Here is a 14,373-nt window from a genome sequence, read left to right as displayed (position 1 = left end):
CGGTTTCAGAAAGGAAGGAAAAGCTGTATGATGCGGCCTCCACTTTTCTAACGCTGGAGGGTGTGGGGAAGGGGTTTCATACGCTATTTGAGATGCTATTTGAGACAAGCACTTCACTGACAGCATACTGAAACCTTTAGTTCAACAATGTTAAGTACCAACTTATGACTCTTACATTGCCTTGTCCTTTGGGGGGTGTGGAGGACAAAACAATGTCACAGACTTGTTTTGTCTAGAGCAGTGGTTCCCAACCTTTTTCCTATTTATTATTTTTAGACCAACGACCCCTGACGTACGCCAAAAACACAAACAGTGGCGTAGTGCAGCCTGCGGCGAGCTGCCATGATATATCTATGCAAGACTGCAGCGGCCGCTCCATTTGCGGCCAAATCTAAAAGTTGGGGATAGTGTGACTTGTGGCAGTGAAATGCAGCCAGAGTAAACCCTCAGCCAATCAGTGAACAGTTCTTTGACTCAAACAAACAAATTATTAATACTTAATTTATTCTGAAATACATATGCTTGTACAAAATTAGTGATTTGGATAGTTTTTGACCAGATGATTTCCTGTGAATATTAGCGTTTTCCGGTTCGCTAATATGTCGCCGGTTCGAGTCCCTGTGTGGACAATGAATGGAGTGCCAGATCATCCTGGGCACTGCCAAGGTGCTGTTGAGCAAGGAACCAAACCCCCAACTGCTCGGAGCGCTGATCCATTGGCAGCCCCCTCGCTCTGACATCTCTCCATTAATTGCATATACTGTATATAGGTCCTGTTTGTGCATGTGTGTGTATTTCGGGCCTGTGTGTGTGTGTGTGTAACCTGCACAATGATAATAACAGAGTGAAAAAACTGAATTCCCCTTGCGGTATAAATAAAAGGAATTCTTCTTCTTTAACAATCGCACATACTTAATAGGCTTTTGACAAATTCAGCTGTTTCTTCTCCCTGAAGCATGACCATTGTTTTATCAGCGCTTTGGTTGTTTGAACTGTGTACATCTAATGCAAGACAAGGCTGTTTATCATAGTTCAACTGTGTATATGTAAAGATGTATATATATATATATATTGATATATATATTTTTAAAAATTTGTCTTGCACCCCTTAAAATCAAGAAGGCCTCGAGACCCCCCCATGAAGCTTTGGCGACCCCTAGTGGGGGTCAGGGCCCCCAGGTTGGGGACCAGTGGTCTAGAGGGCACCATTGCTCGAACCCTTTCTGGAGGCTGAGAACTGCTGTTGGAATGAACATGACAGACTGGAGGCAAAATCAATTTGTAGCAGAATAAAATGACTGTACAAACTAAAAATATCTGTAACTAAAGAAGCTGCTCTTCTACATCGCAGTCCATCAGTGCGGATCAGGCCACAGGTTTGCATTGAAACCTCCATTTAGACCGAAGACGTGTCTTTATAAGATACAGCAGACAGGTAGAAGTGTGCCTGCAGGTGATTTTTGCATGTACTGCCATGGTCATTGCTCTCTCCCAATATATCCTAAGGCCCTTCAGCCAGCCTGCCCAGCGAACAGGCTCACATATATCTTTGGTGTACTCCGCACACTATGAGCAACGGGAGATGAATCAAACTACTCCTGTCCTGCTCTTTCACTATTCATTTCATTCATAAACCCAAAATATTGCTAAGGTAGCCCATTGGCCGGGAACGCACCACGCAAAAAGACGGCGTGCTCTCGGTAGCCAATGAGAAGCGAGTAGTACACTCTCTCTCTCTCTCACTTGCTTTCATGCTCCCTCTTTAACCCTCTCTTAGTTTTGTTCTCTCCCTCTCTCACACTCCCTGCCTCAGTGCGTTACAGCAGTCAAAACAACAGCCTCGCTGAAGAAAGTGCAGCGTAGAAACAAGCGCTATATATTTCAGGGAGAGGGGACAGCTGGACAAGACTATCAACCTACAACTTTCAGAGTGGATTGCACTGGCTCCGAGTCACTTCTGAACCCCCTCAGGGGCGAAGTCTTAAGTGGTGACTTAGTCCTGTCTCAACCCTTTAAGCCCAGCAATCTGTGTGTTTTGTTCAGCGCTTGAAAACATCCTACCGTACGTTATTTGTTTGTAGGTGACAGGGAAAAGCACTTTAAAAATGAAACTTTATGGAGAGATTGATTGGCTGATTGACAGCTATATTGACTGATCTTTAACTGAGCCCTCTGAGAAGGGAAGGGACCGACGTCAGGCCTAATTCAATATGACCAAATTCAATATTCACTTTGGGTTTTTTTTCCATGTGCAAATCTTAGTGGCACAGAGAGGACAGAAAAACAACAGAAAGCCACATGAATCAATAATAGCAGTGATCCAGTGACTCTCCGTGAACTCAAAGTGTGTGTGTGTGTGTGTGTGACACCGTTTGTGGGTTGACTGGGTTTAAGAGGGGGTTTTGAGGTGCAACACTGCCATCTATGGACGGGCCTGGATGCTGCAGGCTGCAGATAGATTACATCATCATGTTAAGGACACTGATGTGTTTTTCTAAGATGCTGTGGCTCAGACAAAGAGAAGAAGGGATGGAGATAGTTGTGTTCTACCTAGGAATGAGATCAGGGCAAAATAACAAGACATGTATGTGGACGTATACAGGAAAATCAGGAGTTTGAAGCTTAGGCCTTTTTTCTTTTCTTTTCTACACATATGATGTATATTTCACATTTATGTTTTCATTTGCTCAATCGTCAACTTGCAATAAATGCCAGTGGGCTATTGACTACATTCCCAAACAGCCAGTCTTCTGCTGAAAACTACAGCTCTCAAGTTCATTATAATTGTCATATAAATTTAAATCTGACTAACGTGTACCTACTTAAAGTATGATAGCCAAGACAAATACATATTCATCATAATTTGTCAGAACTAGCCTAGATACACTAACCAAAGTGTAATCAGGTCAGCAGAACCAATGATGTCAGCCACACCTGGGTTTTAAACCTTTTAATCCAGTCTGCTAACTGGGTTGCTGCATTTTTTTCTCCTTTAGTAGGTAGAGCTGATCTTCTGTTTCCAAATGTAATTCATCAGCAGTAATGCCTAAAAGGTTCAGACTTCAATGAGAGGACAAACATGACCATGTCAGCAGGTGCCTGTCCTGCTGTAGCTCTACTAGCCCCAGAGGTGATGTTTTGTAGCTGAGGCAAAACATTACACGTGGGCATTAAATTTGATCAGTCTATTATCTTTCTATAACTCTCTCCACTCATGGATTTGAACATTTAACATCCCCATGTTTTGACACGGCAGCGCAGAAACTCTACCGGAGTTGACGTCTCTAAAGTAATTTCCACTTGCTAAATTCGTGATAGTAAATTCCCAGAAAGAGAACACTTTGTCACATAGTTTCAAAACATCACAGTTATGTGATTGTGGAGAGAAGAGGTTCTGTGGGATCACACTGCCTCCTAGTGTCACCATATATACTGCAATAGAGTCACTGCACGCAAGACAGGCTGTACAATCTGCAGGACTCTTGGATAATAAAACAGAGCTGTATTATGAAGTCAACTGAAACGTAGCAGTGGTTCAACTGCAGGATTTGGAAGGTATTTCACTCAATTACTCTTTTAAAATCAGATTTTATGATTAAAGTACGCAGGTAAACCAACATCTAGTTAATAAACAACTAATCAATCATTTATAATGTTTCACAATTACAGTGTATAATTATTTAAATGATCTATTAATGCCTTTTCCAGTGTATAAAGTAAAACATTTCCCTAGCTTGGTGAAACAATGTGAAAAAACTTCCATTTCTTCGCTGCTTGCCAGACTAACTTAGTGTCCTAATTTTTGACGGCCATTTATCACAATTCAACAATAAACATTTCAGCAAGTAAACATTTAAAAAACAAAAGCAATCAAAACCTTCTCACTCACTCTGTCTCACAGACAACAATGCAACCGTACATGTTTATTTAGGCCTCAAGTCGATTTTTCGACAATATGTGCATAAACGCTACTACTTTACTCCAATTTGCTACATATTTGAGGGTTTTATCACATTATTTGATCATTTCAACAATTCAACTTTTATATGTTAATTGATTTTATTGTGTCTGATGGCATGTCAGGTTCTTTATTGCTGCTAATTGATTGATTCTGGATTGTGTTATTCTTATTTTGAGGTTTTTTTCATCCTCTCTCCTCGGTCAAACTTCATCAGAGTCTATAGGATTATGAGGGAAAACTGTACACTGCACTGAAGGTTTGTCTACTCCTTTACTGCTCGCCACTTTGAAATGCTCTGACCAGACGGAACCGGTACAAACAGTTGCTTCAATTTTGTGTTAGGCTGACATTTGTGGTCTAGACATCACATTTTTAAGAATGCTCATGGTCTTTATCTAATCATCCTTACAGTGGAACAGTCCAGAACTTCAGAGTTTGAGTGCTCATCACCTCGGCCTCTTCATGGCATTTGGACTCTCAAGCTGTTTTTATTTATTTTTAATTGCCAAGTGAAAACTGCATGATGCTGCTCTCCACATTTAGTTTGGAGAAGAAATAATATTAATTAGTAAGAAACAAAGTTGTCATTAATCAGGTTTTATCTTCAAATTATTATCATCAACAGCAGTTATATAGGTGTCCAAATACTGACTTTTGAGAGGACTGTGCTGGGATGAAACATCAATGCTGGTGTTAATATTGACATTTCTCACCAAATTTGTACAAAACTCCGCATTTCATGGGTTGAAAATGGCTCAACACGCCACCTACTGTTATAAATCAGCCCCAACTCTGCAAGTCCAGTGCTGAGGTAGAGTCAACTGGTTGGGACGTCTCTGTCATCAAATTTAAAAATACCCTTCCCTCTCTCAGCCCCCCCACTGAGCCTCTTGCACACTTTGTTGCATTTTTCAAAATGAGGCAGTGGGTGGTAAGGTTCAGACCTGGGGGTGAAGTTATAATTTAACATTTCCATGACTTTTGAATGCCTAAATTAACACCATCAGAGCTTTGCTCACCTCACATGGATAGTCATACTTTGAATGTCTCTGCAGTCAATGACTAAAGTTGTTCAGTGTGTTGTCAGTGGACCATTACATGCCTCTAAACGGCCACACGGTGAAGACGGGCTGCATTAAGTCCCTGGCCTAAATGTTAAACAGCAACTTCATCTTGAGAGATTGAGAGTTGCAAAACGGTTCCCTAAAAGTCATCAAGTATTGCTACAATCTTGATAAACCACTCCCAACCAAACTTAAAGGAACTCAGTGGAAGTTGTGTGAAGCAAGTCTGAGTCTGCACTAGAAGCTACTCTAGCCCTGAGGAAAACTAGGAAGCCAAAACTGGAGACAAAGATGATACTGACATTAATAAATGGTTCAGGTATCAGCTGTGACCTAATCGCATTAATTATGATGAGTGTCTGTATAAAATTCAGTATTTACAATGTCAGATCATTCAGACAATCATTGAGTCATACCGGGTCACCAACTCAGTTACCTCGTCTTATCTTGCATAAAAATGATTCCAGGAAATTCCACAAATATGTTAGATTTGCAGAAAATGACAGCATACCGAGTTGAGGTATTGGAATTGGTATCATGAGATAAAGTGAGTTTTCATTAGAAAAAGTTGGATTGTGCATTTGTTGTAGCAGAGTCAAAACAAGACATGTGGGTTCTTTGCATTTTGAATGCTTTTATTCAACACTTTTTGACACTAAATGGGTGTCTAAATGATCAGGCTTTGTTGTGAAGGCTCCTTCGTGATCACAATACAAAACGTCATCTTTCCAGTGACATGGTCAATGGACAAGAATATCTGTGTTGAGACAGTGATACTCAGATCTTGGAGAAGGACACTTAAGAAAACCTGACAATGCAACAGATTAAAGCTCTGAAACAAACATGCATGTCAGTCCAGGTCCTAAGGAAGCCATAAAAAGATCACACTCCTTCACATACCTGAGCGTCAGTAAATCCCAGTCACGTTGTCCAGGATAGGCAAATGTCAATAAAAAAGTCTCACATTTAGATCAGCACTTTGTTCTTTTATTGTATCCTCGATATCTCGTTTGTGAGAAGGTGCCCTCCAAAACTATTGAATTTCCAAAAACTGTTCAGAGAAGGGGCATATCCAGGGACAATTGGTCCAGGTGAGCAGAAGAGAAGAAATCAGTGACGCCCTCATCTTCAGCCAGGCTCAGGAGGTAATCCTCCCCATCAAGTGAGAAAGCTAGAGGTGGAGTGAGGGTAACAAAGCTCTGTTGATCTTCAGAGCGGGGTTGGAGGGAGGTGTGCATGGGGAGGACAGGGGTCACAGTAACTGGTGATGAGTGTTGTGTTGGTTCAGACAGCGGGCTGGAGATACTATCGATTCCAGAAGTGCGGTTAGCATTGTCTGGAAAGATAATGGGAGTGTGGATAAGGAGACATGGAGGAAAAAAGATGAGTCGTGAAAGACCCCAAAGCAATGAGCCAACAATAGAGGGTTAGAAATAAATACAGTATCTTATAAGGTTCCTGTGCAGAATATGGTATAGCCGACTAGGGGGAGAATCATTTTGGTGGGCCATAACGTGTCGCAAATCGCTGGGAGAAGAGCGGCTGTCATTTGGTGGGTACAATCTGACGAAAGCTGGTGCAGCAACAAAAGGGGACCTGTAAGCACCTGTTGGCCACCAGATGATGTCCGTTTTATTTTCTGTGACCAGTGTAGCAGCATTAATGCATGGCGGAAACAGCAAGTCGGCCAATCAACTGACGGCTGGTCACGTTGCTGACTCCGCCATGCATTAATGCCACAGATGCGACACTGATCAGATTTTTGTAATTTAAAGATTTGACCTAGACCTTTTATTTATTGACACCTTCACTGTAAGGTTTATCAAAACATGGCACAATGATTGCTACTGTATTGTTTTACAATAAACAAAAATCTACTCTTAGTCAATTAAAATGAACAAGGTTAGTTTAAGAGGGAATGTGTCTTATCTAGCCTGTGTAATGGTTTTAATTTAAAGTATTTATAAAATCAATTAGTGAACTTTTCTACTCAATCAACTCATATTAGTTAAAAATGAATTGAATTTTAAAATTGATTGGAGACATCTGACAGCATTCAAGGACATTTTAGATGTTTGGCAAACACCAATTAAACTACTTTCCCACAGCTGTTCTGCTTTTCTTTTTTTTTTAGAAATAACTCAATTTAGCTAATTTTTTTGTATCAGCCGCCATGTTAAAGTGTCACAGAACAGTGGGAGTCAAATTTCACTCATAATGTGTTGAGACCAACAAGACGATGCCAGTGAATTGAAAATTAGTGAAAGGTGAACACCAAAAGTGCAGAATCAGATGCTTTATATCCTATATAATACATTGATAGGTTATCAGAGTTTTCTTGCAGATTCACTCAGACTGTGGAGCTCTGCATCTCTATGGTCTGAACAGCCTTATTGGTTAACATCAGATTTATATACAGTCTATCGTTAGCATGGGTGCCCAAAAGAAGGGGGCAGCACTTGGTGGTGCTTCTGCTTCCTGTCTCAACCCGGCGGCTGCCACGATGGGCAGTGCAGCAAAAGCTCGACTGGAGGGGCCAGACAAAGCAGTGGTGCATTTGCGGTGTACTTGGTGACACAGGTGTCGTCACGTATTTATCAGCATCCCTAGTGTTAGGCTGAGGCCCAGCCTACATTTCCCCCATATAACATCAGCCTGTTACTTACAACATTGCCTGTTTTAGTGTGTTTGCAATGCGTCTTAGAGCTGCTCTGCGGTAAAAAGCACAATGCAAACAAAGATAATTCCTTAATTTTTTCATTCATTAGGTTTTCTGAAGTAGCCCGACTAATGAGGACGTCGCTTGTCTGTGCAATCACTGCAATTCTTTGTGTTATGCTAATCTCTCTACTCGGCAGGACACAACCACTCAGCCAAGAGCACGCACACACATTCGTACAAAGCAACTTGTTAATCAAAACTATTATATTAGAATCGGAAAAAAGAATATAATAAAGTAACTGTTTGGTCGGCAGCCAGCGCTTATGGTAAACCTTCTCTGTGGCGACACACTTTAAGACAGACCATGGGATATTCAAGTGGAAGACTCACCCTTGGAAGACACTTGGACAAAGGATGAGTAAGGCGTGAGGGGGGTGGAGTTGTTCCCATTGGAGGATGGGTTTAAATGGCTGCTATTGGCACCGTTGGCGGCAGAGCTGTCAGTGGCTTCCATAGGGACGGGGTCATCAGAGCAGAGGAACACCTCAATGGGCCCCTGTGTGCTGCTAAGGTGGACCTGGAGGCTCTGAGTACAGCGTAATAGACAGTGATTTTATTAAATGGTCCTGTGAACAGTATCTAGGGAGAAGGTGGCAAGAACATATCATTTTCGGCAACGCTGCATCAAAAAAATCAAAGCAGTCCTGGGTCATCAAGTGAAAACATAATATGAAATAGTGCCATTACAAAAAAAGATGCAATTAAGTGATTAAGTTAAAATGGTACCTCTTCTGGGTGTGGCACCTCCAGTTTGGTCTCTGCAGGGGCTTTGATCACGATCACAGTCTGTTCTTTCAGGCTGGGAATCCTTTGGACATCCTCGTAAGTCAAATAGGCAAATGTGAACCTCATGATTAAGGAATATAAATCAATCTTGGTGTGTTTGTGTACAGCTGGGTATACACTCAGTGACAAACCCAAAATCAGCATCATAAGTGGCACATTAATGGGGGTTGGGGTGGGAGGACATTCTTCCATCCAGTGCACACTAAAACAAAATGTTGATCTGGATTGACCTTTAGACAAACTACCAATAATGCTGAATGTGGAAAAGGATTAAAGCAAAAAAATCTTCTGACTGATTGTTTTGTTTTTCAGGCCAAGTTGTATTGCCTATCTACAATTTGTATTTGTAAAACCATCTTCAAATTGATCCGAAAGATCCACATTCCCACATAGAGGTTCCTCACTAGAATAGTATGTTGAAAAAAGTGTATTAAAAAAGTCACTGCGCAGGGAATTTTGTGTGGTATTTTTTGTTTTCTCTTACCAAACATCAATGAACAAACACTAAGGAGCTGAAATCAACTTAACCATCTTTATGTTTAACGATCCACCTAACACAATACAATGTTCATGCAAGCATCAGGTTTTCTGGGTAAGTCCTGTCTTCCCCTAGAAACTATCACTCAGTACAGAATGTTTCAACATTTTCAATTTGTTTAAGTCTCCACTTTTCTCTGTCTTTCCTTAAAAATGATAGTAATAACAATAATGTGTAAGGTAATTAAACCTCCACTGAGATGTGGGATAGATGTGCATGTTATATGCAAGTATCACCAAGTGTGGGAAAGATAAAGTGAATGAGGGAATCAGACAGAGTGGTGCTCACGACTGTGGAAACACACAAGCAGTTTGTTTGACTGGTTAAAAAGTTAGATAGTTGACCTGCAACTGTGTATTCATACTCAAAAGTAGCACTCTTAAAGTAGCCCTAATGTGCTATATAATTATGGCCAGGCAAAGCAGCCTATGTAATATTATTATTTCATAAAGTGGAGGAGCATCAGTCGGTCTCCACTCTGCTGTCACATCTCTACCCCTCTTACCCAAATGAGGGAGCAAAACCGGGGAGGGTGGGGTCTAGATCAGAGCTTACATTATCTAACATTAATGTACATTTGCAAATATATCAGACAACGCACAGGAAGTTTAGTGACTTGCCCTTCAGACTGGTCTTGAGTAGGCTACAAAAAAACAACAACACAACCTAGCTGCAGGCTAGCAGCCAGATGGAGTCGTATGACAGCTGTGGATCATATCGCGACCCGTTTCACAGAGACAAGAACCACAAATCTAACCGTTTTCTAAGAATCAATCCAAACGTTAACTTAACAGCTCCAACATAGATTGCAGTAAACTGAAAATACATTATTACTCATCCACTCCTCAGTCAGAAAATGTAGTCTGTTGTACTGCATCAAGTCCAAGCAAAACTTTGAAAGCCATAATGATCCAAACTTCAAAACTTGTTCCTCTGTTGGTTTCTAAACTGTGCAAGTTATCCTGCATAATCGACTTATAATCCACCTGTTGCCAAATCTCATCTCATCTTCATCCGCTTATCCGGGGTCGGGTCGCGGGGGCAGCAGCTTTAGCAGGGGACCCCAAACTTCCCTTTCCCGGGCCAAATTAACCAGCTCTAACTGGGGGATCCCAAGGCGTTCCCAGGCCAGTGTGGAGATCTCATCTCTCCACCTGGGCCTGGGTCTTCCCCGAGGCCTCCTCCCAGCTGGACGTGCCTGGAACACCTCCCTAGGGAGGCGCCCAGGGGGCATCCTTACTAGATGCCCAGACCACCTCAACTGGCTCCTTTCAACGCAAAGGAGCAGCAGATCTACTCCGAGTTCCTCACGGATGGCTGAACTGCTCACCCTATCTCTAAGGGAGACTCCAGCCACCCTCCTGAGAAAACCCATTTCGGCCGCTTGTACCCGCGACCTCGTTCTTTTCGGTCATGATGTCAAATGGTTACTAAATTAGCAGAAAGGATCCCGGCAGTGATTGAAACAACACAAACAGCCTCTTCATTGTAGCATTAAAGAAAGAATATTTTTCATATCTAAAAACAGCCCAAAGGAAACTTCAAGTACTGAGTCCAATAGACGAAAATCTGTTGGAGCGACGGAGAACTTAAATCTCGGTGTGGGTACAAGAGTACAAAAATGTACAAAAAGAAACTGAAATCACAATCAAAAGGATATCTCTGAGTGCTCTGGTTCTCAGACAGCTGGTGAACCTGCAGTGTACAGCTTCGGATCATCTCGTCCAGCCTCCTCTCCTCCTCAACCAGAGCCTTCAGCTCTTCATCCATGTCTGCGTTCACTTGACCGCCCCTGTGCATACGAGCAGCAAAGCATTTAACACCACAGCAAACATCACTTAACGGCTTTACGGCTCACAAAGGAAATTAAGTACAAGATAACTGAGGAAAAATAATAACTGTGTATGTGGATGTGTATATATATATATATATTAACGGTCAATAAATGAAGCCTAGGACCTGAAGACTTAATGCCGTGTATCCCAAACAGCTGTTACCATCTTTGAAAGCTAATATAAGCTACCAGTCTAAAGTATAATAACGTTAAAAGCTTAAGCCGCCATATCGTGAATAAATGAGAACTGATACTTACAACCATTCGACATAGTTTTTAGACTTCTTTTTGATGAGCTGGATTCCTTCCAGGACATTGGTGACGTCATAGACGCGTCTCTTTGGGGCATTGAGCTCCTGGGCGACTACGTTTAGGTCCAACACCCCATCAATGGAGCGCCTCAGCATGTCTGCAAACCTCTGCGTCAAGAAACCGAGCGAGGTGTCATTGCGTGACTTCTCAAACAAGGACTTGCGTGCTATGGGATGGGGGGCGGGAGCTGGGAAGAAAGTGAAGGATTGAGAAATATTTAAAGATTTGTGAATTCCTTTATCTGTTCTAATATGTCATATTGCAGTGTGCTAATTGTGATGATGTCTTCTAACATTTGCCAATCTTCTGTTGCCACTGAGCAGAACGAGGAGATGCTTATACTATGATTCTAAAGTAGTGAGAATATAATGTGCTGTGAAAAGTGGCACTGGATGGTGCACAAAGAATCACGTGGATTTGACACTGTAACCACCACCGTCTGAGAGAATATGTGAGACACTAGGAAACATCACTTAGAAGACAAAAATATCTAGAACATCCCAGCGTTACACGTTTCCACCACACACTGGACTTATGTGTTCGTTTTCTCACAGACTGAACACAATATGTGACCTGGTTACAACATGGCTTTGAGAGCTTCACACAAAAACTGTGTGCAAGCTGGGATCTGCCACTTCTGTTGCCCAGCACTGCAACACTGTGTTAAGAAAAACAAACACTTACAAATCACTATAGTCTTACCCTTTCCTCCTGTGTAGGACTGAGAGGCCATTGGCTTTTTGGCTTTGGGGGTCCAGCCACCATCCTGAAAGTCCTGGGGGTCACCGGCTTCCAGCTCCAGCCTTCTCTTTGCCTGAGTGAAAGAAAACATAATGTACTATTGAAACGCTCCGTGTGCCCATCATGCAACTTAAGACTTTAAGTTCACAATTATCTCTGAATCAAGTGGCTCACAGGGCAGCCATTTTGGGCAATAATACAGTATAAACTTGTCATTGTCGTTGTCACTTCACTGCTGTATGAATTTAGAAGCAATGCATGGCTCTCTGCATGAATGAATAAGTTCCGGTTGTCGTCTGGAGCTGGTTAATCATCGCTGTTGAGGGTTGTCATTACCTGGGGTCGGGACCGAAGCTAGCTTCCCTCACTAGTGTGTAGCTAGTTGGAACAACATCTCCCCATCCCCCTACCACGCTCACCCAAGGCCTACAGTAAGGTTAGTTTGCTTCTGGCAATAATGAACACAGTGCTGTTTACAGTTGCCGCCTTACCGATATATTTCCACACAAAGTCGGTTGTTAAAGAGCGCTGTCAGCGTGTGCGCCACTTGAAGACCAAAGTGTGCAAAAGTATGTTCCGACAAGGCGCGGTGAATTGCCTCAGCCCAAGGTAAAACAAGTGTAAAGTTACCGGAAATACAGTGTAGTGATCTGAGCTTCACAAATTCACCTTCAAAATAAAACTATTCAATTGAAGCCTAGTGTTCCTTTTTCACATGACAGGACGATCCTCATCTGGAAATGAGGTGGGACATAATTATAGCCATAGCATATAACCAATTATTAACATTAACTAAATATTGGTAAGCAGCCAGCTATAGTGGTCAGTAAGACTGTCAAAAACTCAGAATAAAATAAAAATCAAAGTCTTGTGTCAATCGAACAATCACATTATTATGTCTAAGTGTGTGTTCTGTGATTTGTTTTTTTGTGCCAGCACTGTGTGCAGGTTGTATGCGAAAATAAAAAAAGATATCCTATTTTGTGTCTAGAACTTTTTTTTTCTTTTAGCCATGGCATTTAAAGAGGTATTTAGTTTGGGTTTTTTTTTATACTAGTTTTGTGTCCAAGTTTATAATTCTGGTTTTGTGACAAACATGGTCAGTCCAATAATGTATCAATGAACATTAATACTGGGGCTCGACAGTAACAGTTGCCAGGTTGCCATTGGCAACCATTTTGAGTAATGGGCCACCGATTTTTGGCCTTTGGTTGCCATCAGTGGCAAACACTTTTTAACATGTTAAAAATAGGGAAAGCAAACAGCAAAATGTACATCCCATAATGTATATAGACATTTGTTGCACTAGTGACATTTAAATATTGCTGTTACAGTCAGAACCAGACAACATTGCAACTTAATTTGCTCCGTCTTTTGTGCGAGAACATGGCAAAGCAGATTAAGTTGTGTGACTGTGACTAATTCAGCTGACAAAGGACAAGACGAACCTGAATGGAAAACAAAAAGGAAAGGTCTTTAATGTCAGATTTTATTAAGCTGATGTAAAACTACATATTACTCAAAACGTAGGGTGACTAAAAGTGGCAACCGTATTTTCAGGCCTGAGCCCCTAATATACTTTTTCTGGCCAAATTCCAGGTAGTGACAAGTTTTTATTTCATTTTAAAGAGCACATTGGATTTTTCACTAATAATTTCCCCAAAACACACCTTCCAATATTTTTGCTTATTGTAGCTTTTTGCTTATAGCTTGCAAAATAGCTGGATTTCACAAATTAATGTTATATTTCCTTTCTATCAAGTCCACTAATACAAGAGGGTCAATAATTGCTGTAAATAACATACCACTGCATTAAAATGCAATGATTAAACCAAAAGCAGTAAACGGTTCTTCCTTTAAATACCTTTATTCTGAAGACATTTTGCGCTTCCGGTAACATCCACGGTAACCTTGTCGTACGTGACGCAGCTAACTCAAGTTGCATTTCGAGTTACCAATGATGCTAATGTCACCGAGAAAATGCACTGTCCTCACGAATAGTCCGGGTGCCTTTTTATTTTAACATAATAAAAATAACTGCTCAGCACGCTCAGGTGCGTTAAATACAAAATGTCCATAGTTAACGTCAAGTCTTTAACGTTAACTTTTAGAATCCAGATAAAACGGATGATGTTACGTGGAAATAAACAGCAACTTTAGCTAAACCCAGCCCACTGTTACGGCCGGTTGGGTGTGGATTTCTTCCATAACTCTAATAACAAAGTTGATCCAGCTCCCCGCATATGTTGCATCGTGACGTACCTACCTGAACTCGCCCTGTCCCGGTTGTTGAGGGTCCGGGGGGTAGTAGCGTGCGTGGGACCGTCAGTCGGCTGGGATAACCGGAGTTTCACTCTCACGGCCCTGCCGACGTACACGGACGAAGGGCTCCTGGTCAGTGCGGTCGGGGTAATCC

General features: G+C 41.7%; 1 protein-coding gene across 2 annotated transcripts; it reads right to left on the bottom strand.

Annotated features, from left to right (window-relative positions):
- Window positions 1-5,714: 5,714 nt before the first annotated feature.
- e2f3 (E2F transcription factor 3) lies at window positions 5,715-14,355 on the bottom strand. 2 transcript variants are annotated; one of them, XM_083925980.1, is made up of 7 exons: window positions 14,224-14,355; window positions 11,919-12,030; window positions 11,163-11,403; window positions 10,731-10,862; window positions 8,473-8,587; window positions 8,077-8,272; window positions 5,715-6,361 (listed from the first exon to the last, which is right to left on the bottom strand). In XM_083925980.1, exons 2-7 carry the CDS (start codon window positions 11,947-11,949, stop codon window positions 6,081-6,083), a joined length of 996 nt encoding a protein of 331 aa, XP_083782106.1. In that variant the 5' UTR covers window positions 11,950-12,030; window positions 14,224-14,355; the 3' UTR covers window positions 5,715-6,080. The 2 variants fall into 2 exon arrangements, with proteins under 2 accessions (XP_083782106.1, XP_083782107.1); XM_083925981.1 differs by lacking the exon at window positions 14,224-14,355 and adding an exon at window positions 12,449-12,527.
- Between the last annotated feature and the right edge of the window lie 18 nt (window positions 14,356-14,373).

This window comes from Echiichthys vipera (assembly GCF_963691815.1).
Source record: "Echiichthys vipera genome assembly, chromosome: 13".
NCBI classification, from domain to species: Eukaryota; Metazoa; Chordata; class Actinopteri; order Perciformes; family Trachinidae; genus Echiichthys; species Echiichthys vipera.
Note: the sequence above shows the minus strand (reverse complement) of the source record. Positions and strands in the feature narration are given on the sequence as shown.

Excerpts from the sequence above, each read along its gene's own strand:
- e2f3 (XM_083925980.1), bottom strand. The coding sequence starts at position 11,949 with ATGGCCTCTCAGTCCTACACAGGAGGAAAGG. Across the intron at positions 8,273-8,472 it reads AGGTGCCACACCCAGAAGAG|AGCCTCCAGGTCCACCTTAG; the intron begins GTACCATTTTAA and ends CGCTGTACTCAG. Across the intron at positions 6,362-8,076 it reads TGTCCAAGTGTCTTCCAAGG|ACAATGCTAACCGCACTTCT; the intron begins GTGAGTCTTCCA and ends TTATCTTTCCAG.